Here is a 26,734-nt window from a genome sequence, read left to right as displayed (position 1 = left end):
GCAGTCCAGTTCATGAAAAGGGTGATATTTCGCTTTGGTTTTCCACACAGCATTATAACTGACAATGGTACCAATCTGTCTAAGGGCGCCATGGAGGAGTTTTGTCAACGAGAGCATATTCGACTTGATGTTTCATCAGTGGCTCACCCTCAATCCAATGGTCAAGCTGAGAGAGCTAATCAGGAGATTTTGAAGGGCATTAAGCCCCGGCTTTTGGTCCCTTTGCAACGGACGCCGGGTTGTTGGGTGGAGGAGTTACCCTCTGTGTTATGGAGCATTAATACTACTCCTAACAGATCTACGGGTTACACGCCTTTCTTCATGGTTTATGGCGCGGAAGCAGTCCTCCCTAGCGACATCCGTCATGACTCGCCTCGAGTGGCGGCTTATGTTGAGGCGGATAATGAGCAGGCGCGCCAAGATGCTCTTGACTTGTTGGACGAGCAGCGTGATGTGGCAGCAGCTCGCTCGGCGATTTACCAACAAGACCTGCGCCGTTATCACAGCCGCCGGGTTAAGTCCCGGGTCTTCCAGGAAGGTGATCTGGTGCTCCGGCTCATCCAAGATCAAACAGATGCACACAAGTTATCCCCGCCTTGGGAAGGGCCCTTTGTGGTCAGCAAGAACTTGCACAACGGGTCATACTACCTTATCGATGTTCGGGAGCACAAAGATTCACGCAAGTCGGAGGAAGAGACCCGTCGGCCGTGGAACATAGCTCACCTTCGGCCTTATTACACTTGAGCCACCGGCTCTCCTAATGTACATACTTCTATAGCCATGTATATATTATGATAAATAATAAAGCAGGACCTCTGTCCTTTTCTCCTCCAAAGGTAAACGTGTTATTTCCATTACAGCATCACATGGTCACTTGGAGGTGGATCCGGCTTATGATCGTATTCGAATCTAGCCGTAACCAATATGATCACCTGGGGGCTTCCTGTTCAAACATAGGTCGTATTCGAACCTAAGAGAACACAGCTGTCGATACCCACTTGATTGGCAAATTGCCGAGCTCATTGGGGAGTTTTCTTTGATCATATTTGAATCATGGCTCAACCCCCTTTGGGAACCGACGTGGATCGTATTCGAATCAGCGTCGTTAAACAACTCTCAAGGTCATTTGGGGGCTTCCTGTTCAAACATGGGTCGTATTCGAACCAAAGAGAACATAGCTGTCGATACCCTCTTGATCGGCAACGCCAAATCCACTGGGGGCTATATGATCGTATTCGAATCTTAGCTTAACCCCTTTGGGACGGTTCTTTGGTCGTATTCGAACCGGAAGCCCCTAAGTTTTCATCTTCTGATTTGCAACAAGTTCTTCTGGTCATATCAACAGTGTGCAAGGGCTGTTCTTACTTCGCCGACTTAACTTTGATTTACAACGTTGATAGCACATAGTAGGTGTTGTTGATGCTGGTGAACCGGAGTTGAGATCTCAACCTCATTATCCGGGTTACATAAACGGGAAGTATACTTGAAGGCTTGTAAGTATGCTATTATGGTTACATCGAGGATATAATTGAGGGCCAGTCTTTGGTGACTTTGGTTCATATTCCGGGTTATATATAAAGTCTATGACTCTCAGTGTGGTAAGCCGGCCAAAGAATTGTGATTTGTTTTCTATGCAGGACAATTAAAGACAGTTCTTCAAACTTAAGGAAAATAAATGATCAATTATAACCCGGAGGAATATGAAGAAGCAGCTTAAATAGAGTTAAGCATTCAACACGTGCACGATAGCACGACAAAAGTAAGTGTTTGTCCTACTCTATTACAAGACTCCCCGAGTCCAAAAGGTTGGGCATTGTTTTAAGGTGTAACCATGAGCCGCTAAAAGTCAAGGTGCTTGTTGAGTCGAAACCTCCGGCTCATCCCTCTCCGCTCCTCCGGCTGATTCCATGACCTGGAAGGTTGATGATTTCCAGTCAATGCCGCTCAAAGCTTCAAATTGAGCCTCGTCATCATTTAACCCGGCTGGGTCAACTTCTGGGGCGAAGGTATGCTTACGAGTCGGAGGGATCAAGCTGATTGCTTCATAGCGTGGAGTGGGGATCCTCTGATTTTCCGCGTCATAGCCCGGCTGATACTTGGTAAGGTCGGTGTCATTCCCAATCAGGGTGGCCACCGGGCGCACGCTCTTCACACAGGCAGCGAAGTCTTTCTGGTCAAAGGGGGTGCTGTCTTCCTTCAGGCTGGGGTATCCAAGAGCGATGTCGGCCGGGTCTAGCTTTGGGAGAAAAGCCTTGGCCCGGCTCAAAGCAGCTATAGCTCCGGCTCTTGCAGAGGCCCGTCTTAGCTCTTGGAAGCGCTGAGGAAGAACAGCAAGCCACCTGAGTACGTCCGCCAGGTGAGTCGGAACCTCGTTGGACAGAGCCACAACGGCTAACGCACGCTGTGACCCGGTGTAGAGTTGCTCCACCAAGGTGTACACGGCCTTCAACTTGGTCAGAACATTTTGATTAAGGTTGGAGCTTCTGGGACCTGCATAACAAAGTTAGGTGAGCTGATGGCAATTGTGGGACTTCTAAGACATGAAGAATGTAAGCTTGTTAAAGGCTTGCAGAATGACTTACCGAAGATTGCGGCGACCATCTGTGACACATGGCGCTTTAAGCCGGAGAGTTCGGCGGTTCTCTCCGTCAGAGCAGTCTCCGCTTGTTCGGCCCGGCTGAGCAAAGCAGTTTTCTCCTCGGCCCAAGTCTTTCTCTCTGTTTCAAATTTCTTCTTCAGCTTTTCTTGTGCAGCAACATTGAACTCAAATTTGGCGTTGGCCTTCCGGGTCTCAGTTTCCTGAGTCTTCAGGCGGTTCTTCAGCTCAGAGATTTCAGCTTCAAATTTCTTGCAGGCAGCCTGTACAAAATCCGGGTTACAGTGTGAGTGGTTATTATGCAACATTAAAGTCCCAAGCGCTTTGCAAGCAAAGACACTTGGCACTTGGGGGCTAATGTAGGCTGAAAGATTCTATTTACAATTGCCGGTTAATGAAGGTAAGCCGGAAGTTAAGTCTACAACATATTCTATCATAAGTAATAGACTTGGGGGCTAGCATGGTAAGACTAACTATGGAGTGAGCAAGAGAGTTGTACCTCAGATTTTTGCTGTATCTGCTTCACCATATCAATCTCCAGGTCCCGGCTGTTGTGCACTTGACCAATGTAACCAGAAACAATGTCTCCAATGCTCAAGTTAGCATAATCAGTGATCTCCAGTCTAGCCCTGCGGCGCTCCAGCAGTTCTTCTTTGCCAGAGCATCTGGCTAGCACAGTGGGTCTTCCCGGCTCAACATATTCAGTCCGGATAATCACCACATCCGGGTCATCGGCCGGTTGAGCTGAGCTGGGAATCTCCGGGTTGTCAGAACCCGCCATGGTTTGTTCTTCAGTTGAGGCGGCGGTTTCCGGAGCTGGTGCAGATGGCGGCTCAGAGGCAGAGGCATTGGGTTCAGTTAAGTCCGGCTCTTCGACCGGCTTATTTTTCTTGGCCCTCTTGCTGAGCTTGGCTTGGGCACTGAAAGTCAAAAGGTTAGTACAAAAAACATAAGTAAGATAAGCACAAAATGAGGTGGTTATCATTACCCGGGTGCGGTCTTGAAAGCCGGCAAATTGGATTGCATGGAGTCACCGGACGAAGGTGAAGTTTCCTGATAGTTTGAATCAGACGAATTGAGTGGTTGACGAGTGACGCCCGCTAAAGGATGAAAAGGGTATAAGTTGGTGATAACCTCAGTCCGGCGCTTTCTGGATGCTTCAGGTAAGCCGGAGGAGAGGTCTGCATCCTTGCTGGCCCGGGTTTGCCTCCGGCTCTCATGAATCTGTTGCTTCAAAAGAAATTGAGGATCTTGATAAGCTAAAGGATGCGAAAATCTTACTTTCCGGGTTACTCTTCGGACTTTCAGCCTTGGCAAGGGGTCCGAGTCGGAGGAAAGTATAGTTACCTCTTCAGTCACCGGGTTACTCGCTCCGGTATCATCCTGCGGATAAACAAGTCAATAAGGTGGTTAAAAAACAGACGAAAAACAAAAGAAGAGCCTAGCGAATCAAGGGCTACCTCTGACTCGGAGCTATCATCCAACTGAAGCAGCTCTGAGGCGCTAGGCCTACTTCCCTTCTTGCGGGGAGCGGCTCTCTTGGCGGCTTTCTTAGCCTTTCTGGCCTTTTTAGCAGCCTCATGGTCATACTTGACCTTCCAGAACTTGTCATTAGCCTGGAAAATGCAACAAAGGTTTCCTTGAGGTTAAAACGAAAACTGTTAGAATGGAAAGTAAAGTGCTCAGATTGGTAGCTTACCGCCGGAGCCGGGTTAGCTTGGCAGAAGGGGCTTAAGCCAGTCCTCCCGCAGTCTGCTAAGCTCTCGTTCAAGAGGGACTTGGTTATGTCGTCCACGACGTCCTCAGGTTGATCGTTGGGGCTGTGCCGCAGAGGGTCATCCTTCCGGCCCGTGTAATCACACATTAAGCCGGGGCGGCAGCTCAAGGGAATCACCCGCCAAGAAATCCAGACCCGGACCAGATCGACGCCGTTAAGGCCATTTCCCAAAAGAGCTTTAGTCTTGTTGATGGTGGGGATCAGTGGTTGACGTTCAGATTGAGATAGTTTATCTGGCAGGGGGTGATTTGGCTCCAGACGCAGAGCACGAAAGCCGGGCAGAGGGCTCTCATCAGCCGGAGAAGTATCCTGGCAGTAGAACCATGTCTGGTTCCAGTCCTTTGGGTGGCTTGGCGGCTCAGCGTAAGGAAAGAGGCAATCTCTCCGTCGTTGAATGGAGATTCCGCCAAGTTCCAAGCTAGGCCCGTTGGCGCACTCATTCTGGCGGTTCAGATAAAATAGCTCCCTAAAGAGCAGTAGGCTGGGCTCTTCTCCAAGATATACTTCGCAGAATACTTGAAAGTTGCAAATATTTGACACGGAATTGGGTCCTATGTCTTGCGGCCGAAGATCGAAGAAGTTCAGAACATCTCTAAAGAATTTTGAGCCGGGAGGTGCGAAGCCCCGGCTCATGTGATCAGCAAATATCACAACCTCTCCATCTCTTGGTTGAGGTCTTTCTTCCGACGGGTCAGGGGCACGATAGGACATGACCTCCTTTTTTGGCAGGTAACCCGTCTTCACGAAATCAGCTAAAGTATCGCCAGTAACATTGGATCTCATCCAGTTGCACATGATGGGTGCCTTGGGAGCCTTGGGCGGCATTTTGAAAGACGAAGGCCTATGACAAAAGGAAATGTCCGGTTCAACTATAAGCCGGAGCAAGTTTACAGTTCAGTATGCAAGATGGCGGCTTATGTTGGGGCCTAATGACATATGGCTAATTGTGTCGGGTTATCTAAGCCTCTGTGGGCATCGTGAGTTATTCAAGTCGTTTAAAACTCTATCATAAATGAGCCGGAAATTTCACAGCGCATGGCCTCTTTTAAGCCGGAGATATGAGCCGCCATAGCTAACAGATGCAATTTTTGACTAAGTGTGGCACAAACAAGTTTCACAGATCGCAGTAATTATTTGGGATCAAACGATCGACTAGAAAGAAAAAATTTCTAGACCTAGAAGCTGATACAGAGAAGTTCATGAGCTCTAGGGAGATCTCTTTGCAAGTCAAGGGGACATGCTACTATTAAAAATGGGTGCGAAACCACAGCCGCACGGGCTCTATATGGTTTCTGGGTCCATGGGGGCCGTGTGGGAAGAACCGTGAAGAAATGGCGACGAACTGCGAAGAACAGGGAAGAACGGCAAGAACCCTGATGCGGATCTATTCTATGGAGTGGCAAGGACTTACGGGTGCTGATGAGTCGCGGAGGTCGCCGTCGTTTCTCTGGACCAGTTCAGGGTGATGCAGCGGCCGAGGTTGACAAAGACCAGGGGCGCGGCGGCGGCGGTGGAGCTCGAGCTCTCGGGTGTCAGAGGAGGAAGACGACGGAGGAGATAAGTGAATGAAGGCTTATGGGCCGGGCCTATTTATCAGGTGCGGCTAATAAGTGGGCGCGAGAAACGAGGAGGCCAAGGCGTGATTATCTCGCCACAAAAGCGCCTCGATTTTCGGGATGGCCATTAAAGATAAGATCCGTTGGGATATGACAGAATAAAAAATGAACTTAATGGAAGATGACGTCATGGCGGGTTATCAGGAATCCAGAAGACGACGTCACGGCGGGTTATCACCTTCGCACAAATATAAGCCGGAAGATTTTCTCTCAAAGGGATTGAAGATTGACATTTACCGGTTCAAATCAATCTGGGGCCTAATGTTGAGGATATAACCATTAGAGTCACCCTCCCAGGAGGGGCCGGGTTACGTCATAATGGTCATCACGCGAAGCCCAGTACCAGACTTGAAGACGACGGGTCAATAATGGGCTTAAGACCCGGAGATGGCTTAAAGCCCGTAGTGATAACCGCCGTTATGGTGAAACTTGTAGTGTAAGGCAAGAATAGTTAAGAGTCTGAGCCGGACGCTGTTATGAGCCGGCCGGGACTCTGAGAGCCGCTGGGCGTCAACCTCTCTATATAAAGGGACGACCCGGCGGCGGTTTAAGGACAAGTAAGACAAAATCGATAGCCAGGCAGGACCTTCTAGCTCCTGGTTGTCGAAACCCTAATCAATACCACCTCAACTGGACGTAGGCTTTTACCTTCGCCGTAAGGGGCCGAACCAGTATAACCCTCGTGTTCCTTGTCCCGTTTAACCCCTTTAAGCTTCCTAGCTGCGATGGCTCCACGACTAAGTCCTTGCACGAGGACATCTGCCGTGACAATTCCACGACAACACCGGTATAACGAGATAGCCAAGGAACAAGAATGACATAATTTTGACAGCACTCCGGTTGAAAAAGAGAAGGAAAACTTGATAAGATGAAAAGAAATTGAAGAGATGACACCACACTCCGGTTAAATGGATAAGCAAGGAAAGAAGATGATCTTGACAAAACGAGAAGATGGGTCGAAGAGAGCGATATCACAATGCCTCCGGTAGAAATGAAAGAATGCAATGAAAAGAACGGAGAAGAACGAAGAAATGCAAAACTCCACTTCAAACGAATACGGAGAATTAATTGCACTTCGAAAAGCAAGAAGGAAAGATACTAGAACTCCTTTCAACAAGAATCTTGATGAACACTTGAAGAATGAATTAAATCCTTACGAACCACCATGATGAACTCCGGTAACAAAAGAATGACGAGATAAAATTGAAGGATGAATAGAATAAGATTTGAGCCTTGCGATGATTCCGATGGAGGTTCCGACGAGATGGCCGAGGAAGCTTGGAACTTCGGAAAAGAAAAGATGAAAACACTTTGAACCGAGAATGTGATAAGATGAACAATCTCCGAAAAGAAGAGATAAAACCACTTGAAGAAAGAAAATAAGGATTATGTTATGCTTATCCTCCACCAATTAAATTGATGAGAAACAATGGATTTGTATACTACTTATTCTCGTTGGAAAGATTAAGGGGGGATATAGCGCAAAATTTGAGAAAGGTCTTGATGGAACCACCGGTAGGATCTGGAAACAACGAATGAATTGATATGATAATGAAGGAATATAAATCTTGAACGAACCACCGTAAGAATTGAAAATGAACGAAGAAAAGATAAAGAACCATCGGGAAGAATTAGAAAATGAACGAAGATACTTGAGAGAATTTAGATACAAGTGAACGCAGAGATCCCAAGCTGACTAGATAATACTTGAATGATGCACTGGAAGAATTCGAGAACGAGAGCTGAAAGCTGAGAATGAATAATTCTGAGATGATGAGTTCCAGAGAATCAAACTGAAAAGACTCCTGAATTGCTCCGAATGGGTGAAAAGAATTCTCACACTCAAAACAATTATGAGAGGACGGCAACAAGTTAGAACCACGCATCTTTGAGAGAACGGATTAGATTGAAGAGGAACTCTACTCCGGTCTTCAAATGTTGAGAATGATGACGAGAAACACCACCATGAATTGTTGAGATACTCCGGGATGAAAATAAGAAAGGTTGAACCAACAATGAAAAGAATTTGGAAGATCTTGGAAAAAGACATCTGACTGATGATAACTCATTCTTACGTCAAACTTTGAAATGAATTTGGGAATAGCTTCGGGAAAATTAGAAGAGTCAGGTAAGATCCTGGGAAAAGACCTGTGGGTTAGGGCCCACTCAAAAGATACACCGTTGAACGATTTAAAAGAGAGATTGCGTCGGTTCAATTAAATGGCTTGAATAAGGCAAGACCTCGAAATAGCTAGAAAGGATTAAGAATAGAAACATGAACCCTCTGGGATACCTTCAGCACTCCAGATAAACATGAATAGCAAGAGGTGGAAGATTAAGAGGTGCACCGGCATGAGAAAACATTTGAAACGAGGAAAGGATATGATCGACAAAGCTTGAATTGAATCCACCGGAGAAGAAAAATAACGAAGAATAATAAACTTGAAGCTCCGTTAGTATCTTCATGGGAAATCACCGGATAAGAACATTGACGGAAAAGAATGGAGAGACTTCCCATCAATAAAAAGGATACTTGGTTAAGAAATCTTAGTCCTTGCAGAAAAAGGGTGGGAGGGCGGGAAAACAAAGACAATTTGGGACGGATGAAACAAACAACGTTGGGAAAAAACTGAGAGGTGATCTTGTGAATGTTGAAATGATCGGATCCACTTGAAGAGAAGCACACCGGTTGAAAAAAATTAATATGACAACCTCGATGATCGAAAGGATTAGCAACCACATAGAAATATGAGAACACCACTTAGGAAAGGTAGGGAATCAACACCTGACAATGAAGCAACTCGAATACCACAACTTAAAACAAAATAAAGGATTGGCTCGCAGAATAAGCCGGAACAAACATATGATAGAGATTTCGTCCGAAGTTTTCGTGGTGGGGCTCACACGGGCTCGGTCATACAGCACCATCATGTACAAGGCAGTGCACATGACATACGAAGCGTCCCCGAGTCGGCATAGCCAAGGACTCTTTAAGACACTATGAGACCACTGTAAAACCAACCGTGGAAAGGCGGACCACTAGACGTCGAACCCCAATCTCATATCATGCATCTGTCGGAAAGACATCCTAAGAGCTACTTGAATTCCCAATTATAAACTCCCGAAACTTTCTGGTTATGCAATCAGGTGCTGGGGATACAGGGACACAATATATATCACCCAAACTAGCAATCCCTAGATCCAGCTGTATCCATCCGTCAACACATAACCAAGAAACCTTCGGAAATCGTGTACCTCAACCTTCGAAAAGCATCCGTTATATGAGTTATGGAAATACTCCCGAACTCCCGCCCCAGTACTGGGTGGCGTCGAGGTGATCTCACCAACAACTGCATAAAAGAGATTTTTGATGTCGGCGAAACTCAGGCATTCCAGAACTGCAACGATAAAATTGTGACGACAACACCTCGGAGCTCAACTCCCCGGGACACTGCCACAACCCCCAAATGTCAGGAGGCACCAAGAACAATGTTCTCGTCACAAATCCATCGAAACGATTCCAAGATACCCGCGTGATCCTAAAAAAAAAATTAGTGAAATTTTAGGAGAGAAGAGTCAAAACTTCTACGTCAGGAGGCCTCACCAGAGCGACGAAGGGACTGAGGAGTAAAAAGAATCCTACTCTCCGATATATATAATCCTAAGACACAAAACATTTTTGTTCTAGACTCAACAACGCCAGCGATTCGATCAAGCAGGGGCTCCTAAGTCGGGGATGGCTCTGATACCAACTTGTAACGCCCATGATGCGGCTATATCTCCCACGTGTCGAGGCACGACTTAGAGGCATAACCGCATTGTGGTTTTGTCGCAAGAAGGGTCATCTTCACACAATCCCATGTAGTGAACAAGAATGGGATAACGAGAGTTGGCTTACAATCGCCACTTCACACAATACATAAATATAGTTCATACATCATCCAAAATCCACACATAGACCGACTACGGTCAAATCCAAATGAAAATAAGATAACCCCAAATGCTAGATCCCCGATCGTCCCAACTGGGCTCCACTACTGATCATCAGGAAAAGAAACATAGTATCGACCACGTTCCTCGTCGAACTCTCACTTGAGCTCGGTTGCGTCATCTGCACTGGCATCGTCGGCACCTGCAACTGTTTTGGTAGAATCTGTGAGTCACGAGGACTCAGCAATCTCACACCCGCGAGATCAAGACTATTTAAGCTTATAGGACCGGATGGTGTAATGAGGTGGAACTGCAGCAGGCACTAAGCATATATGGTGGCTAACATACGCAAATGAGAGCGAGAAGAGAAGCAACGCAACGGTCGCGAAGCTAGAAATGATCAAGAAGTGATCCTGAAACTACTTACGTTCATGCATAACTCAAACCGTGTTCACTTCCCGGACTCCGTCGAGAAGAGACCAGCACGGCTACACACACGGTTGATGTATTTTAATTAAGTCAAGTGACAAGTTCTCTACAACCGGACATTAACAAATTCCCATCTGCCTCATAACCGCGAGCACGGCTTTCGAAAGATAATACCCTGCAGGGGTGTCCCAACTTAGCCCATTATAAGCTCTCACGGTCAACAAAGGATAAACCTTCTCCCAGGAAGACCCGATCAGTCTCGGAATCCCGGTTTACAGGACATTTCGACAATGGTAAAACAAGACCAGCAAAGCCGCCCGATGTGCCGACAAATCCCGATAGGAGCTGCACATAACTCGTTCTCAGGGCACACCGGATGAACACTACGTACAACTAGAACCAGCCCTCGAGTTTCCCCAAGGTGGCGCTGCAGGTGGCTCTAGTTTGGACCAGCACTCAGAGGAACACTGGCCCGGGGGTTTAAATAAAGATGACCCTGGGGCTCGCGAAAACCCAAGGGAAAAAGGCTTAGGTGGCAAATGGTAAAACCAAGGTTGGGCCTTACTGGAGGAGTTTTATTCAAGGCTAACTGTCAAGGGGGTCCCATAAATCACCCAACCGCGTAAGGAACGCAAACTCAAGGAACATAATACCGGTATGACGGAAACTAGGGCGGCAAGAGTGGAACAAAACACCAGGCATAAGGCCGAGCCTTCCACCCTTTACCAAATATATAGATGCATTAATTAAATAAGAGATATTATGATATTCCAAAAAATATCCATTTTCCAACATGGAACCAACTTCAACTTCACTTGCAACTAGCAACGCTATAAGAAGGGCTGAGCAAAAGCGGTAACTTAGCCAAACAACGGTTTGCTAGGTAAAGATGGTTAGAGGCTTGACATGGCAATATAGGAGGCATGATATAGCAAGTGGTAGGTAGCGCAGCATAGCAATAGAACGAACAACTAGCAAAGCAAAGATAGAAGTGATTTCGAGGGTATGGTCATCTTGCCTGCAAGGTTCTCAGAGTTGTCGAAAGCTTGATCCTCGTAAGCGTACTTAACAGGTTCCTCGTTCACAAACTCATCTCCCGGCTCTACCCACAGAAAGAACACAAGGAATGGAACCACAATCAATCACGGGAAATGCACAAGCAACAGGATGCAAAACATGTATGATATGCGAGATGTGGTATGCGATGCATATGCGTGCTCCGGAAGAAAAAGAATGAACAAGGCAGTAACTTGGCAAATCAAGTATGCCAATGGAAAGATGAGAAGATTTCGGTCGAAATCGATATAAAGATCACCGTAAACGGATGCACGGTTTGCAAATGGCAAGCAAAACAAGAATGACACGATTCTGCGATTAACAACATGATAGCACTTAGAATGCAACAAGTAACAATGCTACAGCACCCCAACATAGCAACAAAGCATATGGAAGTAATCTATAGGAGATGCTTGACAAAAGATGAACAATGAGCTACGGCTAGATCACAACATAACAGGTTCAAACAAGCATGGCAAAAGTGCAAAAGATATCAGGTTCACAGACTTGGTGAAATTACTGGACATGGCATAAACAGCATCAGGTAGTAATGTTCAGAGCAAGAAATCAACATGCTACAGGAACTTAAAATAACAAAACAACGCATGGCATTAATCTACTAAATGCATAGAACAAAAGTCCCTTACTGACCATAAGCCAAAAAGGATCAGAAGATATGATGGCAACCATGTAAACATAGCAAGTTTCGTTAATAGATTTCAGACTTAGCAGAAAACAGAGCATGGCAGAAACAGCATTATGAAGGCATCTTGGTTAGCTTGATGCACTCATCACAAAGCAATGCATGACAAAACAAGCATAACTACAGCAATATGGCATGTTTATGAAGCTATCCATGGCAAGAGAAAATACATAGCATATATGGATCAACTACAACAACCTTGGCAAAATTGAATATCATGTTAACATTCTGCTAGAAATATTTTATAGCAAAAGTAGAGCAAGATTGAGTCATGCTAGGGCACTCCATAATTTCAAACAAGGGCATGGATGGATAGAGCACAACTATATCTACAAAACATCCTTACTGAACATCACCAAAAGGAGCATGGATCTCTCTGTAGACACATGGATACATAGCAAGAAAATAACAGCAGTAACAGACTTAGTGAATTTACTTAAGTCCCTGAAATCAGAAACAATACGAAGCCTAGTTTGCATGCTTGTGCTAGTCACCACATAGATCACAAAAAATACATGCCATACACCTCTGTAAAGATGGCATGGTATACATCAAAACACATGTAGAGCTCATACTCATAAGATGCACACATCAAATGCAACAAAAATAACAAATCACCAAGTTCTGATAAGTAACAGCAGTTAACAGCATATAGCACTCTTGCACCAGAGATTTGGGTATCAAGATGGACTCAAATGAACATGGAACAATGGAACAAAATGAAGAGCATCTCGAGACGAACATTTCGATATATTACACGCACAAAATGATGCTATATGCAGGGAGTTATGATGCAATGAACAGAGCCACATGTTGCAAAAGTTCGGGGAGTTGGAGAAAAACGGGGAGAGGGGAAAGTCAACCTCCTCGCGGATCTGGATCGGGGCTCGGGCTAGGGTTCGCCGGAGCAGTGGCGGTGGCCGGCGTGGAGAGGAGGGAGATGGCGGCCGGAGTTGAAGGGCTCGGGGGGAGGCGCGGTCGCCGGCGGCGGAGCGCGGGGCGCGGTCGCCGGCGTGGGCGGCTGCGGGTGCGGGCGGCGTCGGCGGGCGAAGAGGAGGCGGCGGCGCGGGTCGACGGCGGGGTCCCGCGCGGGGTAGCGCGCTCGGGCGTGGAGGAGCGGCGACCGGGCTGCGGGGCGACGGCGTACAGGCCGCGGGGGCCTCGCCCGGGCCTCGCGGGCCGGCGGCGGGGGCGCGGTGGCTGGGCCACGTGGCAGCGCGGGAGAGGCCGCCGGCGGCGGCGGGTTCGTCCGGCGGCGGCGGACGCGTCCGGTGGCGGCGGAGGGCGATTTTGCTAGGGTTAGGGGTGGTTTTTGCCCGAAATTTCGGAGGGGGAGGTGTATTTATAGGTAGAGGGAGCTAGGAGACTCCAAATGGAGTGCGGTTTTCGCCCACACGATCGTGATCGAACGACCGAGAGCATGGAGGTGACTTAGAGGGGTTTTGGGCTGTTTGGAGGGGTTTTTTGCTGCAACACGCAAAAGGACTTTGCGGTTACCCGGTTAACCGTTGGAGCATCAAACGACCTCCAAATGGAACGAAACTTGACAGGTGGTCTACCGGTGGTATACCAAGGCCACTTGACAAGACTCGGTCCATTCCGAGAACATTCAACACCCGCTCACGAAAAGAAACGAAAAGGGATGCGCCGGTGCATGTGGGAGTGTCGGATTGCAAAACGGACAACGGGGAAAATGATCGGACGCATGAGACGACCACGTTTGCAAATGAGATGCACATGACGACATGATATGAGATGCATGAAATGAACAAAATGCAAAACGAAAAACAAAACCCGACCACGAAGGGAGTGTCATAACACATAGCCGAAAATGGCAAGAGTTGGAGTTACAAATATGGAAAGTTACATCCGGGGTGTTACAAGTGATCATGGATCTTTGCATATCACCGCCGCCGGCTCTTGAACATGGATCTTTGCATATCACCGTTATTCGCTCCGGTGACCCTGCTCTGTCGTTTCTGTGCAACGACACACAAGGCAGGAGTTGCGGTGAAGTAGCCATCGCTCGATGCAGCGTGAGTGGAATATGTGGCCGCACACGTGCGCCACCCTCACATCGCCACCACCAACTCGTAAGGGTTCGAGGCACATTGGACATTCGCCACCAGAGTTGGAGTCGGAGTTGAAGATGACAGTGCACCGGCATACGGGGCATGATCCCCGTTGGCGTACCCACTGCTTAATGCATCGCGAGTGGAACACATGGCCGCACACGTGTGCCGCCCTGATGTCGCCACTATCAGCATGCAAGGGATCAAGGCACACCGGGCAATTGCCGATGGTATTGGAGGTGGTGGTGGAGATAGGGGTGGAGTTGGAATTAGAGGTAGAGGTGGTGTTGGTGGTGAAGGTGGAGGTGAAGGTTGAGTTGACAGTGCATCGGCACACGGGACATGAACCCTGTTGGTGGAGCCATGGCTCAATGCAGCGCGAGTGAAACACGTGGCCGCACGCATGAGCCGCCCTTACGCCACCACCTACAACGAGCAAGGACTCGAGGCACACCGGACAATCGCCGATTGGGCTCGATGGGGAGTTAGAGCTAGGGGTGGAGGTAGAGCTGGGGTTAGAGCTGGGGGTGGAGGTGGAATCAGAGGTGGGGTTGGCGGTGCACTGGCACACGGGGCAGGACCCTCGGTTGTGGAGCATGGCTCAATGCAAGACGCATGGAACACGTGGGCGCACGCATGCGCCGCCATGACGTTAGTACGCCCATGTAATGGCTCATGGCACACCGGGCAGTTACCAAGGCCGGAGTTGGCGGTGGTGTTGGAGTTGGCTCCTTGTGGGCGGCGGGCCGGCGCTGCTCGAGAAGGCGGTGGCATGTCTAACTTGGAGGGCGATGTTGCTTCAAGGTGAGGCGATGACATGCCTGTGCGGGAGGACGACGATGTGGCTGCTCGAGGAAGCGATGACATGTCTATGCGGGAGTGTGTTGTTGTTACTCGAGGAGGTGGTGGCGCGTTAGCATGAGAGTTGGAGTTGAAGGCGGGGATGGGGGTAGAGGTGGGGTTGGAGTAGGAAGTGGGGACGGGGAGGATGCTAGAGGTGTAGCTGGAGATGAAGGTAGAGTTGACAGTGCACCAACACACCAGACAAGGGCCTCCTTGGCGGAGCCATGGCTCAATGCACGGCGCGTGGTACACGTGGCCACACGCGTAAGCCGCCATGATGTTGCTACCGGCGTGTAATGGCTCGAGGCACACTGGGCAGTTACCCGGCATGGAGTTGGAGGTGGAGTTGGAGTGAGCTTCCTGTGAGCTCGAGGCTGTCTCTGCTGGAGGGGGAGTTGTCGCTACCGGAGGAGCTGGTGGCACGTCAGGCGTGTTGGCCGTTGTCGCTGCAGGAGCCGGCGGCGGCACCGGCATGTGGGCTGGCCGTCCGAATTCGGGGTCCGTGTCGATTTCGCTTATGTGCCTTACGAAGTTGCCGCGGGCGGCGGAGATGGCGCGGCGACGAGCGAGGAAGGAGTAGACGCAGAAGACGACGACGCAGAGCGCAAAGGAGACGAACACGGCGGCACATACCGGCCCCGAGAAGAGGTTGATGCCCGGCCGCCGCCCGGCGCCGACCCCGGAGGACGTGCCGCGTACACCATCAATCGCCGGGGCCGGCCTGTTGGCGCCGCCGCCGTCCATGTGGACGCTCGACCTGCCCATGCGCCGGGGCGGCGCCGCCGCGGCCGCGGCCATGTACGTATGATCCGTGGATCCTTTCGGACAAGCTGAGCTGCAAATGGAAGGGTAGCCAGCAAGTTAGCCTGTATATATAGGTGGGAAGACGAGCGGCCGGAGAACATGCATGTGGAAGAGCCATTATTTCAGCCAAGCCAAAGGCACTCCAGAAGCAGAACCCGTCTTTACAAGTCACCGCCGTGTTGCTACCGTCGGAGTGTAGCTGGCTCGCTTCTTGAGGTGGCTGACGACGTCGTAGCTACCTTTTCTAAGTAAAATAATAATAATTCATTTTGAGGTATATACGACTTTCTTAGTTTGCGCGTTTTGCTGTTGATATTCGTACGCGTATATACGCAAGTCAAATGATATGCTAAATCTGTCCAATGGTGCGATTTATGTTAGCTTGTTGACATAAACATATATGGGTAATTAACATATACTACTCCCTCCGTCCCATAATATAAAAGCATTTTTAACACTACACTAGTGTCAAAAACGCTCTTATATTGTAGGACGGAGGGAGTACTACATATGGATGTTCTGATGGCAATGCTTTGTAAGACTTCATGCAATAAAGAACAGAGATAGTATAAAGAGTCTTGTACCTTTGACTTCAGAAAGAAAAGGCAAGGAGAAAGAGCTTTTGCGTGTGCTGAGTGCTATGTGGCGTAGGATTCCTTCCATGATCGTTTCAGAAAACTCATCAGATGATTAATTAGTTTCTAAAAACAAATTACTAAATCTGATTTGTTTTGGTCTTGATTGTGTGCCTATTAAGAGCCTCGTTGACACATAGGAAAAGTGAAGGGAAAACGTTGGAATCGGATTTTTTTTTCTCTGATGACACTATTCATCTATTTGATTTAAAGGATGTGAAAAATGGAGGAAGTTTTCCTTTGGGTTGAGTTTCATAGAAACAAAGAAAATATAGAATCCCAAGCCCAATGGCCTCTTTGATTCGCAGGATTTATACGAAAAAGGGTTTCCCCCGCTTTATATTATAAAGCAACAACACCAAGCATCCAACAAGTCGGTTCAAAGTACAAGCAAGTCTCAAATCATCGCTGGGGGCACAGCAAGACAAGGCCCAAATAAACAGAAAAAGCAGCTAATCCGGCTCAGGAGGGGGGTGGCGGTGGCGGTGGAGCTAATGCTGCGGCCGAGGAGCGGAGACCCATGATGATGTTGTCGATGACGTCCCGATCGCGCCGCTTGCTAAGCGGTCTCCATAGCTGTAAGAAGCCGCACATTTTGTAGATTGCATCAGTCACACGGCAAGGAATCACGCGTTCGATGACTAGTTTATTGCGGATGCACCAGAGGGTCCATGCTAGGGTACCCATAGCCACCCAGGTGGGGGCACGTCTAGGACTGGGGAGCCTAAGGATCTCCCCGAACAAGTCCGGAAGGTTGTCATGGCACCAAACGCCACCAACAACCTCCTGAAAGCAGCTCCAAAGGAACTGCGCCGCCGGGCACCGGAAGAAGATGTGGTTGCAGTCTTCCGGTACCATGCAAATGGGACAAAGGCCGTCCCCAGGGCATTACGCTTACGCACCTCCGTGCCCGAAGGCAGTCGGCCTCGGACCCATTGCCAGAGGAATATGTGGATTTTCAAGGAGAGTTTGATCTCCCATAACACCGAGAGTTCAATTGGTCCGGGAATGGGCACAATCGCCTGGTACAGGGACCTAGTAGAGAATCAGCCGCTTGGCTCGAGTCGCCAAGTCAGTGAGTCGGGCTCAAGGGAAGGGGTGTGGAAGGCAACACACTCGAGCAGCTCCTCCCATTGAGCGTGCTCCACCGCCCCGAAGGTACGGCGGAAGGCAATTGCGCCCATGTTAGGCAAAGCCACGGCCACCGAGAGTTGTGGGCGGGCACATATCGAGAATAAAGCATAGAACCGCTCCGCAAAAGGTCGAGTCCCGGCCCATCTGTCAAGCCAGAATAGGGTGCCGGACCCAGAGCCCATGCTAATGGAGGTCCCAATACGCAAGACCGGCATCAGTTGGATCATGGATTGCCAGAATTGGGACCCTCCAGCTCTAGAGGCGAACGCCAGAGGCTGCCCTCGGAGGTGCTTGGCGCGAATAATCTCCAGCCACAGCCCACCATCACCGGTCTGGATGTGCCACAGCCATTTGGAGAGGAGGGCAATATTCATCCGCTTGGACGAGATGACCCCGAGGCCGCCCTGGTCCTTGGGCTTGCAAATCTCAGACCACTTAACCATGTGGTACTTCCGTTTATTGTTCTCTCCAGCCCAGAATAATCTGGAGAGAAGCTTGGTGACCTCATGATGAAGGGATTCATGTAAACTATAGAATCCCATAACATACATCAAGAGGCTAACAAGGGAGGAGTTCATCAGAACCACGCGAGCGGCCTTGGAAAGCCATCTCCCCTGCCAAGGTCCAACTTGGAAATTATTGGGCGGAAGTATTTTTCCTGTAGACGGGTGTCACTAATCGGCATGCCGAGGTAAGTAGTCGGGAAGGATCCCAAGCGACAGTTCAAGCGATTGGCGATTCGCTGGGCTTCCTCCACAGAGTACCCAAGAACCATCACTTCACTCTTGGCGAAGTTAATCGTGAGACCCGACATCTCCTGAAAGCAGAGAAGGAGGAACTTGAGGTGCCGAATATCCTCGCCCGAGCCTTCCACCATCATAATGGTGTCGTCCGCATATTGGAGGTGGGTCAGACCTCCATTAGCCACGAGATGGGGGTAAATCCCCCTAATGTGGCCCGCCCGCTTGGCCAAGTCTAGGATCGTAGCTAGAGCGTCGACCACAAGATTGAATAGAAATGGGGAGATAGGGTCGCCTTGCCATACCCCGTGGCCAGTCTGGAAGTATGGCCCGACCTCCCCATTTATGTTGACAGCCGTGCGTCCACTCGTAACCAGCTGCATGACCCGAGCCACCCAATGGTGATCGAAGCCACGCTTCAACATCACCTCCCGAAGAAAGGACCAACATACAGTGTCGTACGCTTTATGGAAGTCAATCTTGAAGAACACCGCGCGAAGACGCTTGCTCTTGACTTCATGGATGACCTCGTGGAGAACAAGGATCCCATCCAAAATATATCGGCCTTTCGTGAAGGCCGTCTGGTTTGGACGATGGATCCGGGCGATTAGGGCCGCCCTAGTGGCGCACCCTCTGGCCAAAATCCGAAACAACACATTGAGGACCGTGATGGATCGGAACTGTGGAATGTCAGCTGCTCCAGGAACCTTTGGCATCGAGGAGATGATCCCGTAGTTCAGTCGGAAAACATCCAATGTTCCTCGAGAAAACTCGAGGAACAGGTCAAGGATGATCTCCTTGACCATCGGCCAGAATGCCTGGAAGAAGCGAACCGGTAGGCCGTCGGGGCCTGGGGCCGTGGCCAAGTTCATTGCTTTGACAAAAGTCTCAACCTCCGCGGCATCAAAGGGAGCGAGGAGAGCAGCATTCTCCTCGGGAGAGATATGCTGGTTAGGCGACCAAATGTGGTCCGCAAGGGTGATCCCACCCCTAGGGCGCCCGGCAAAAAGCGACTTGTAAAAGTCGTCAACCAGCAAACGGATCGCTGGGGGATCCTGAAAAAGCTGACCTCCTTCCCATACTAGGGGAATGGAACAGCGTCCGAGGGCCATTAGCGATGGCCTGGAAGTAGGTAGTGTTGGCATCACCAAACAGCACCCAGTTCATGGAACCTCACTGGCGCCAATACTCCTCTTCTTTGGAGTAGATGTCCATGAGAGAGTCTTCCAGATTATATCTGTGAGCCCATTCTTCTGTGGAGAGACCTGCAATGTCCGCACGAATGTCAAGGGAGCGGATCTCCTCAAGAAGGGATGCTTTCTGGATCCGAAGGTCCCTCCCTATATTGGCTCCCCAACCCTTCATGAATTGCCTGGACCGCTTGAACAGGTGATGCCACTCGTCCAGGATAGACATCTGCCTATGGGGCTCGTTCAGCGCCGAGGCCTAATGAGCCTGGATGGCCGCCACAAAGCCCGGCTACCGGAGCCAGAAAGCTTCGAACCTAAACCTAGGGGGGGGGGGGGTCTCTCATCCCTAGAGGACAAGAGTAGGGGCACATGGTCGGACCCGATGCGCGTAATAGCCTGAAGAGAAGCTAAAGGGAACCGAAGTTCCCAGTCAGGGGTGACGAATACTCGGTCAAGCACACTAAGGGTAGGGGCAACCTGTCTATTAGTCCAGGTGAATCTCGCCCCGACCCTGTCAAGCTCCAGAAGGCCTAAGTCAGCAACCCAATCGTTAAATCGCCGGATCTCAGCAAGATAGACACGCGAGTTACTCTTCTCAGCGACGGAGCGGAGGAGGTTGAAATCCCCCACCATCACTATCGGGAGGGTAGCGGAGGCTATACAGGAATACAAAAAACATACTGATGGAACGAAATGTATCTTCAATATTGCCGGATTAGTATGTGAGTTTGATTGTGCTAAAAAAAGACATATAATTCTTTATATGAGGTTGACGCGGATAAATTTTTTCAATGAAAACTAACGCAAATAATCCTAACCAAAAAAGTTCTATGCTAGACTGTAATCCCTACAGTCAAACAACCTACGTAGGAAAAATCCTTAGGATTAGAATCCTCCAAAATTCCTTAAAAAATCCTTTGAATCAAAGAGGCACAAACCTCTTTTACATTTTTATGCAAATAGAATAAGGTACTGGTAATAGGTACTCCCTCCATTCCATAATGTAGTGCATTTTTTTTTTCAAAAGTCAAACATTGCAAACTTTGACCATGTTTATAGACAAAAATATGTACATTTAAAATATCAAATGCATATCATTGGATATGTCATCAATTATATTTTTCATGTTGTATATGTTTGGAATTGTATATATAAATAGTTTCTCTTTAAACTTGGTTAAATTTTGCTTGGTTTGACTTTTCAAAAAATTCATACGCGCTACATTATGGAACAGCGCAAGTAGCATATAATATTAATTGATCTTACTTTTGGATATGATTTGACCTTAAGTTGATCAATATTTTCTGAATCCTTGTGTTTTCCCTATTCTCGCGGATCAAACAACCAATGCTGCAGATATTTGTGTTTGCACAATCATCTATTTTGAACATGTAATCCTATCATATTTCTCTGTTTTGTTTAATTTCCTGTGTTATTAAATCTTGCGAAAAGAGGCCCTAAATGCACATAACGTGTACATGTTAGAACTACATGTACGTCTTAAGAGATAATTAAATTAAAACTCTATGTTACTAGGATTCTTGCCATCCAAGTTTAGTCATACATACACGGCCAATGAGACTCGATACAATCAACACATGAATTTCCAGGGTATACTATCTCAATACATCATATAATTGGAACTTATCTCGGTTTGTCAAGATTTGTCTACAGATCCAAACTGACTAGGTTTGTCAAGTTCCTAAGTTTCAAAGTTATTGTCCTCGCATGTCGCCAAGTTATCAATGAGATTATTCGCATTGATCCACTAACGTTAGTTGCAGAGACTTGCTCAGATACACAATGTGACATTGGTTCATCTTCTGTTAACGTTTTCATGTGTGGGCACATGTGCACCTGCGCAAAGTGCGCCTGCGAGGCGCTCCACGTGCACCCGAGTCTCCCTTCCCTCTCGCGTCGCCCCCGCGAGGCGACCGAGAGGGCGACCAGATCCGCCGCTCGCGTCTCCCCCTTCCTCCCCTCCCCTGCTTCGCCGCCGCCACAGGGCACGGCCGGGCGAAGCCCGACCGGCGCCGGCGCCGGCGGGGCACCGCGGGCGTGCTCCCCCGAGCCGGAGCGTGGCGCGGCGGTGGGCGCGATGGCGCAGCGATGGGCGGGCGTGGCAGCTGCGCACGGTGCCGGCGGCGCCGCGCTAGCTCCTGCTGCGTGGCGGACACTTTCGGTGGCGGGGCGTGCCTGGGCTGTGGCTGGATCTGGCCGCCGGACGACGAGGGCTGCGGTGGCGCGGGTTGGAGGCCGTCGCGGCTCGGTGGCGTTGGGCGGCGGATCTGTAGCCAGGCGGCGCGGGCTGCGGGCGGCACGGGCGGCGGTTGGGGTCCGGCTTCGGGCTCCCGGCGGCGGCGGTTGGATCTCCCCGTCGCAGGCGTGCGGCGGGTCTGCTCGGGCGATGGTGGTTCCGGCAGCGGCGCGGTTCTTCGAGCGCCGCAGCTTCGGGTGGTGACGGTGTGTTGGCACGACCACTTGGTGGCGGGCTGGCGTGGCGGCTGGCGGCGGTGCCCTCTCGGCCCAGATCTGGGCCCCTTGGGGCCCCATCTGGGTCTGGGCGGGCCGGGCTCGGCCCTCGCCTGTGTTGGCTCCGATGGACGGAGATGCGGCTCGTGCAGGGGGTTGCGGAGACGGTGGCACGCCTACTGCAGCGCGGCGACGGGAGCTTCACGAGCTATTTCAAGCTCGGCCGGGCCTTCGTGTCTGGTGTGCTCCTCTTGCTGCGTCCGGTCGGTGACCGCCGATGGCGGTGGAGGTGGTTCCCTCCCGCGTCGCGGCTGACTCTGCCGCTCCTTGTTCCCGGCTGCTCCCTCTCATCCCGTCGGTCCCGCTTCGTTCCTCATGGAGAGACGCCGATGGCGGCTCCAAGACCGTGGTGGCGCATGTTGGATAGCCGGCGAGTTTGGTGGAGCGTGCCGGATCGATTGGGGTGGTGGGTGTGTGGTGGACGGGAGAAATCCCAGTTGGCTTGGCCGGCATCGACGCAGCGACGCCCGCGGGCGCCGTCCTTCCTTCCTGAAGGGCGTCGGGTATCCCCCTTACCCACCCCCCTCACGCGTACCTGGGGAAACCATAGGACCTCTCCGGGCAGCAACGTCGTCATCGTCGCATTCCTTCTTGAAGGTCTTGCTTGGTATGCGTGGGTTCGAGGCGCTAGTAGTGTGGTGGATTTCTTCGGAGGGCGCAACGGTTGCGGATCATCATTGTTTTCGTTGATCCGACTCTGTTGTCATTCCTTTCTTTTGTATTTTCTCTTCCGTTTCTTTTGGGTGTGACTGTGCTGCTTCCGCCCCAGCACCTGTCGTTGGATGTATCGGTCAGTTGCTTTGAAATACAAAGCGGGGGAACCCTTTTTCGATGAGGTGCTCCACATGGCCAGCAAGTGCCCGCTGTGCCACGCGCCCATCGTCGAGGTCGTCCGGGCTTACAGCATAATCAGACATGTCTTTAGATCGAACAGAAGGAAAACAAACAAACATTAGCTGTCTACTAGAGGGGAGGAGTGGTTAGTCCGACTGGACAGACAGGAGTTGTGTAATGATCGCTAGGGGTTTTGCTAGTTTCTGAAATTAGTGTTGAATTTCTCCATTATTTTTCTGTGCCCTCCATTACCATGTCGATGTGCCATCATAGAAACTTTTAATCCAACAGCATTGTAATGCAATAAATTACCAATGAGATTATTCTCTAGAAACTTTAGTTCTGCCATGTATTTTGTCTCTTGGAATGTTAACGCAGTCTCATGATCTGTACTGAACCAACTGTAAACTTTTGGTTGAACGATGGGTTTGAAGCGTATGCCTCTTAGCAGGGACGCGTGCATGTTATTTATATATGCAACAAATTACATTCAGAGATTACAAGGCTTGAGATACAATAAAAGAATCAAATCGAATTCCAAACCCTTATCTCTATGGTTTGGTTTACATTGTAGCAAACTCTATATAACACCAATAACAAAAGAATTTTCTGTCACTGAACAAATGACAGAACATAAATGAAATATATCTACTATGTCTAAGCAAGCTCATTCCAAAGCAAAAAACAACACTACAATATAATTGTTTACTGGCAAACTGTCACACTCATTGTCATTACCAACATTGTTGCATGTTGTCTTAGACACTGAGTAGTTCAACTCCAGTGATCATGGATCTTTGCATATCACCGTCGTCGGCTCCGGTGCCCCTACTCTCCCGTTTGTTCCGCAATCACCATTACCATGGTCTCTTGGGGGTTGGAAGCACCACCACGGGTAGCAGCAGATGCTACTTAGTTTCACGGGTTGTGACTGCACGTGACAGTGCAACGACACACGGGACAGGAGTTGCGGTGGCGTAGCCACCGCTCGATGCAGCGAGAGTGGAACACGTGGCCGCACACATGAGCTGCCCTCATGTCGCCACCACCAACGCTTAAGGGCTCGAGGCACACTGGACATTCGCCGACCGGGCCGGAATTGGAGGTAGAGTTTGGGGTGGGGGTGGGGGTGGGGTTGTAGGTGGGGTTAGTGTTTGTGGTAGGGTTGAAGGTGGAGATGGAGGCGGGGTTGTAGGTGGAGTTGGGGTTGAAGCGGACAGTGCACCGACACACCGGGCATGAGCCCCGTCGACGTACCCACCGCTCAATGCATCGTGAGTGGAACACATGTCCGCATGCATGTGCCGCCCTGATGTCGCCACTACCAGCACGCAAAGGCTCAAGGCACACCGGGCAGTAGCCGATGGTATCGGAGGTAGGGGTGGAGTTGGTGGTAGAGGTAGTGGTGGGGGTGGGGATGCCAGTGTACTGGCACACGGGGCAGGAGCCCCGGTTGTGGAGCCATGGCTCAACGCAAGACGCGTGGAACACATGGGCGCACTCATGCGCCGCCATGATGTTGGTACGCCCATGTAATGGCTCGAGGCACACCGGGCAGTTACCGAGGCCAGAGTTGGAGGTGTCTCCCCTTGCAGGGCGGGCCGGCGCTGCTCGAAGAGGCTGTGGCATGTCATCGCAAGTGGCCGTTCTCGCTACTGGAGGCGGCGGTGGCACGTCAAAGCCGGGGGGCGTGGTCGCTACTGGAGGAGGTGGTGGCTCGTCAACGCGGTCGGCCGTTGTCACTGATGCTGGAGGTGTCACTGCTGGAGGAGACGGTGGCACTGGCCCGTCGGTTGACCACTCGGAGAGGCGGTTGAAGTTTTCGCGCACGCGGTCGAGGAACCTGCGGCGGGCGTCGGAGATGGCGCGGCGACGAGCGAGGAAGGAGTAGACGCATAAGGCGACGATGCAGAGCGCAAAGGAGACGAACACGGCGGCACATACCGGCCCCGAGAAGAGGTTGATGCCCGGCCGCCGCCCTGCCCTGGCACCAGAGGACGTGCCGCCTACCCCATCAATCGCCGGCGTCGGCCTGTCGGCGCCGCCGCCGTCCATGTGGACGGTCGACCTGCCCATGCGCCGGGGCGGCGCCGCCGCGGCCATGTGCGATCGATCCGTGTGGATTCGTTCGCACAGGCTGAGATGCAAATGGAAGAGTATATGTAGGCGGCCGGAGATGGAAGAGCCAAGCTAAGCTAAAGGCACTGCACTGAATAACTCGTCTCACAAGTCACCGCCGCGTGGCCACCGTGGGATTCTAGCTGGCTCCCATTGCACTGACGTCGTAGCTACTTTTTCTAGCAAGCACTTCTGTTTAAGAATACACGAGACATTTTTACTTTGCGCGTCTTGCTCCAAATATTTGTAGGTCAAATGATATGCCAAATCTATTTTTCATGGAAGAACCAATGGCGCGACTTAGTTGCACCTAATGAATTCAAATAATCTTTTGTTAGCTTGTCGTAGACAGAGATGTATAGGGACGTCATGTGTTATAAAATGGAGATTGTATGCGAGTCTTGTACCTTTGACTTCAAGAAGAAAAGGCAAGGAGAAAGAGCTTTTGCGTGTGCTGGTTGCTTTATGGCGTAGGATTCCATCATTATTCCATGGGATAAATCAGTTTAGTGCTTAGCTTTCGGAAATGTATATACGGCCATCGTCATTCTACAGACATTTTTTTAGGCTTCTTGGCGCCCAAGTTTTGCAATGTATATACGGCCCCATTAGAATCGGTGCAATCAAATACATCAATATCAACCGCATCAGTCTCAAATACATCAAGGGCATGTTTGGTTTGTAGCCTAAAATTGCCTAGTCATACCACAATATTTTAGGCATGTGTTTGGGTCACTGCCACGTTTTTCCATCTACATGATCCATATGGCATAAGCACATTTTTATTGGCAAATCTTGCCACACTTTTTTTTTTGCGGGGGAGATCTTGCCACACTTGTGGTGGCTATTTTGTTTGTCATCCTTTTTGTGGCAGCCAAAATTTGCCTAAGGTTAGCTGTGGCAACCTTAGTCATAAATCAAACATGCTCCAATATTTTTCCCTTACAAAAATTAGCAATAATTTGTGCGTGCAACTGGTTAGGAATCGCCTTATTCGGTAGTGTAATAACAAAATTGTCTCTTTGGGGCATGTCTAGCATAGAAAAACGGCCTTCTCTTGGGCTTATTAATCCAGGAAGAAGCAACAGACACCAATCGAGTAGTTATTAGTATTGATAGTAGATCATCAGTACTATTCAGTGATCACCTTATCATTGATAAAGATAAAGAATACTCCTAGAGACGATAATTAAAACAAAACTAGAAAGCGCCCCGCTTGAAAGAAAGAACTTGCATGGTCGTGTATGACTTGGCATTTGGGTCGATGGAGGTGACTAGTAGCACAAGGCTTTATGTAGACAGTCGCCGGCAGACGGTACGGTCGTGCGTGTAAAGCAGGACATGCCCGGTCGGATCGGAGATGCTCCTACTAGAAAGAAAGAAAGCAAGCAAAAGCTTCTACAGTATTTGCGTGTGCACCAGTGCTATGTGAAGTGGACTTCCAACAACAGCGCCCATTCCTCCCATTTTCTTTTTTAACACAGCAGCGTCCATTCAACAATAGTATACATCACTGATACCACTTTGCATTGCATCCATAATTCGATCAGTCACACCCAAGAAAAAAGAAGACCCGAAAACCGTACTTACACATCCAAAAACATCTGAAAAAAGTACTCGCCCACACACATTTATGATAATATTTGTGCATACATTACTTATACACAAAAACACATATATTAAAATTGGCTTATTGTTTTTCGCTTTTGGGCCGGAAATTTGTCC

The 26,734-nt window shown here is 49.6% G+C and overlaps 1 protein-coding gene and 1 pseudogene across 1 annotated transcript; both read right to left on the bottom strand.

Moving 5' to 3' along the window:
* Window positions 1–14,054: 14,054 nt before the first annotated feature.
* Window positions 14,055–15,820, bottom strand: LOC109785014 (uncharacterized; annotated as a pseudogene).
* Window positions 15,821–23,142: 7,322 nt separating this feature from the next.
* On the bottom strand, window positions 23,143–24,994 carry LOC109785012 (uncharacterized). The gene has a single exon (XM_073497405.1). It carries the CDS (start codon window positions 24,992–24,994, stop codon window positions 23,810–23,812), a length of 1,185 nt encoding a protein of 394 aa, XP_073353506.1. The 3' UTR covers window positions 23,143–23,809.
* Between the last annotated feature and the right edge of the window lie 1,740 nt (window positions 24,995–26,734).

The sequence above is a fragment of the Aegilops tauschii genome, chromosome 4, assembly GCF_002575655.3.
Source record: "Aegilops tauschii subsp. strangulata cultivar AL8/78 chromosome 4, Aet v6.0, whole genome shotgun sequence".
NCBI lineage: Eukaryota > Viridiplantae > Streptophyta > Magnoliopsida > Poales > Poaceae > Aegilops > Aegilops tauschii.
The sequence above is the reverse complement of the archived record's forward strand: the minus strand, read 5'-3'. Positions and strand labels throughout refer to the sequence as shown.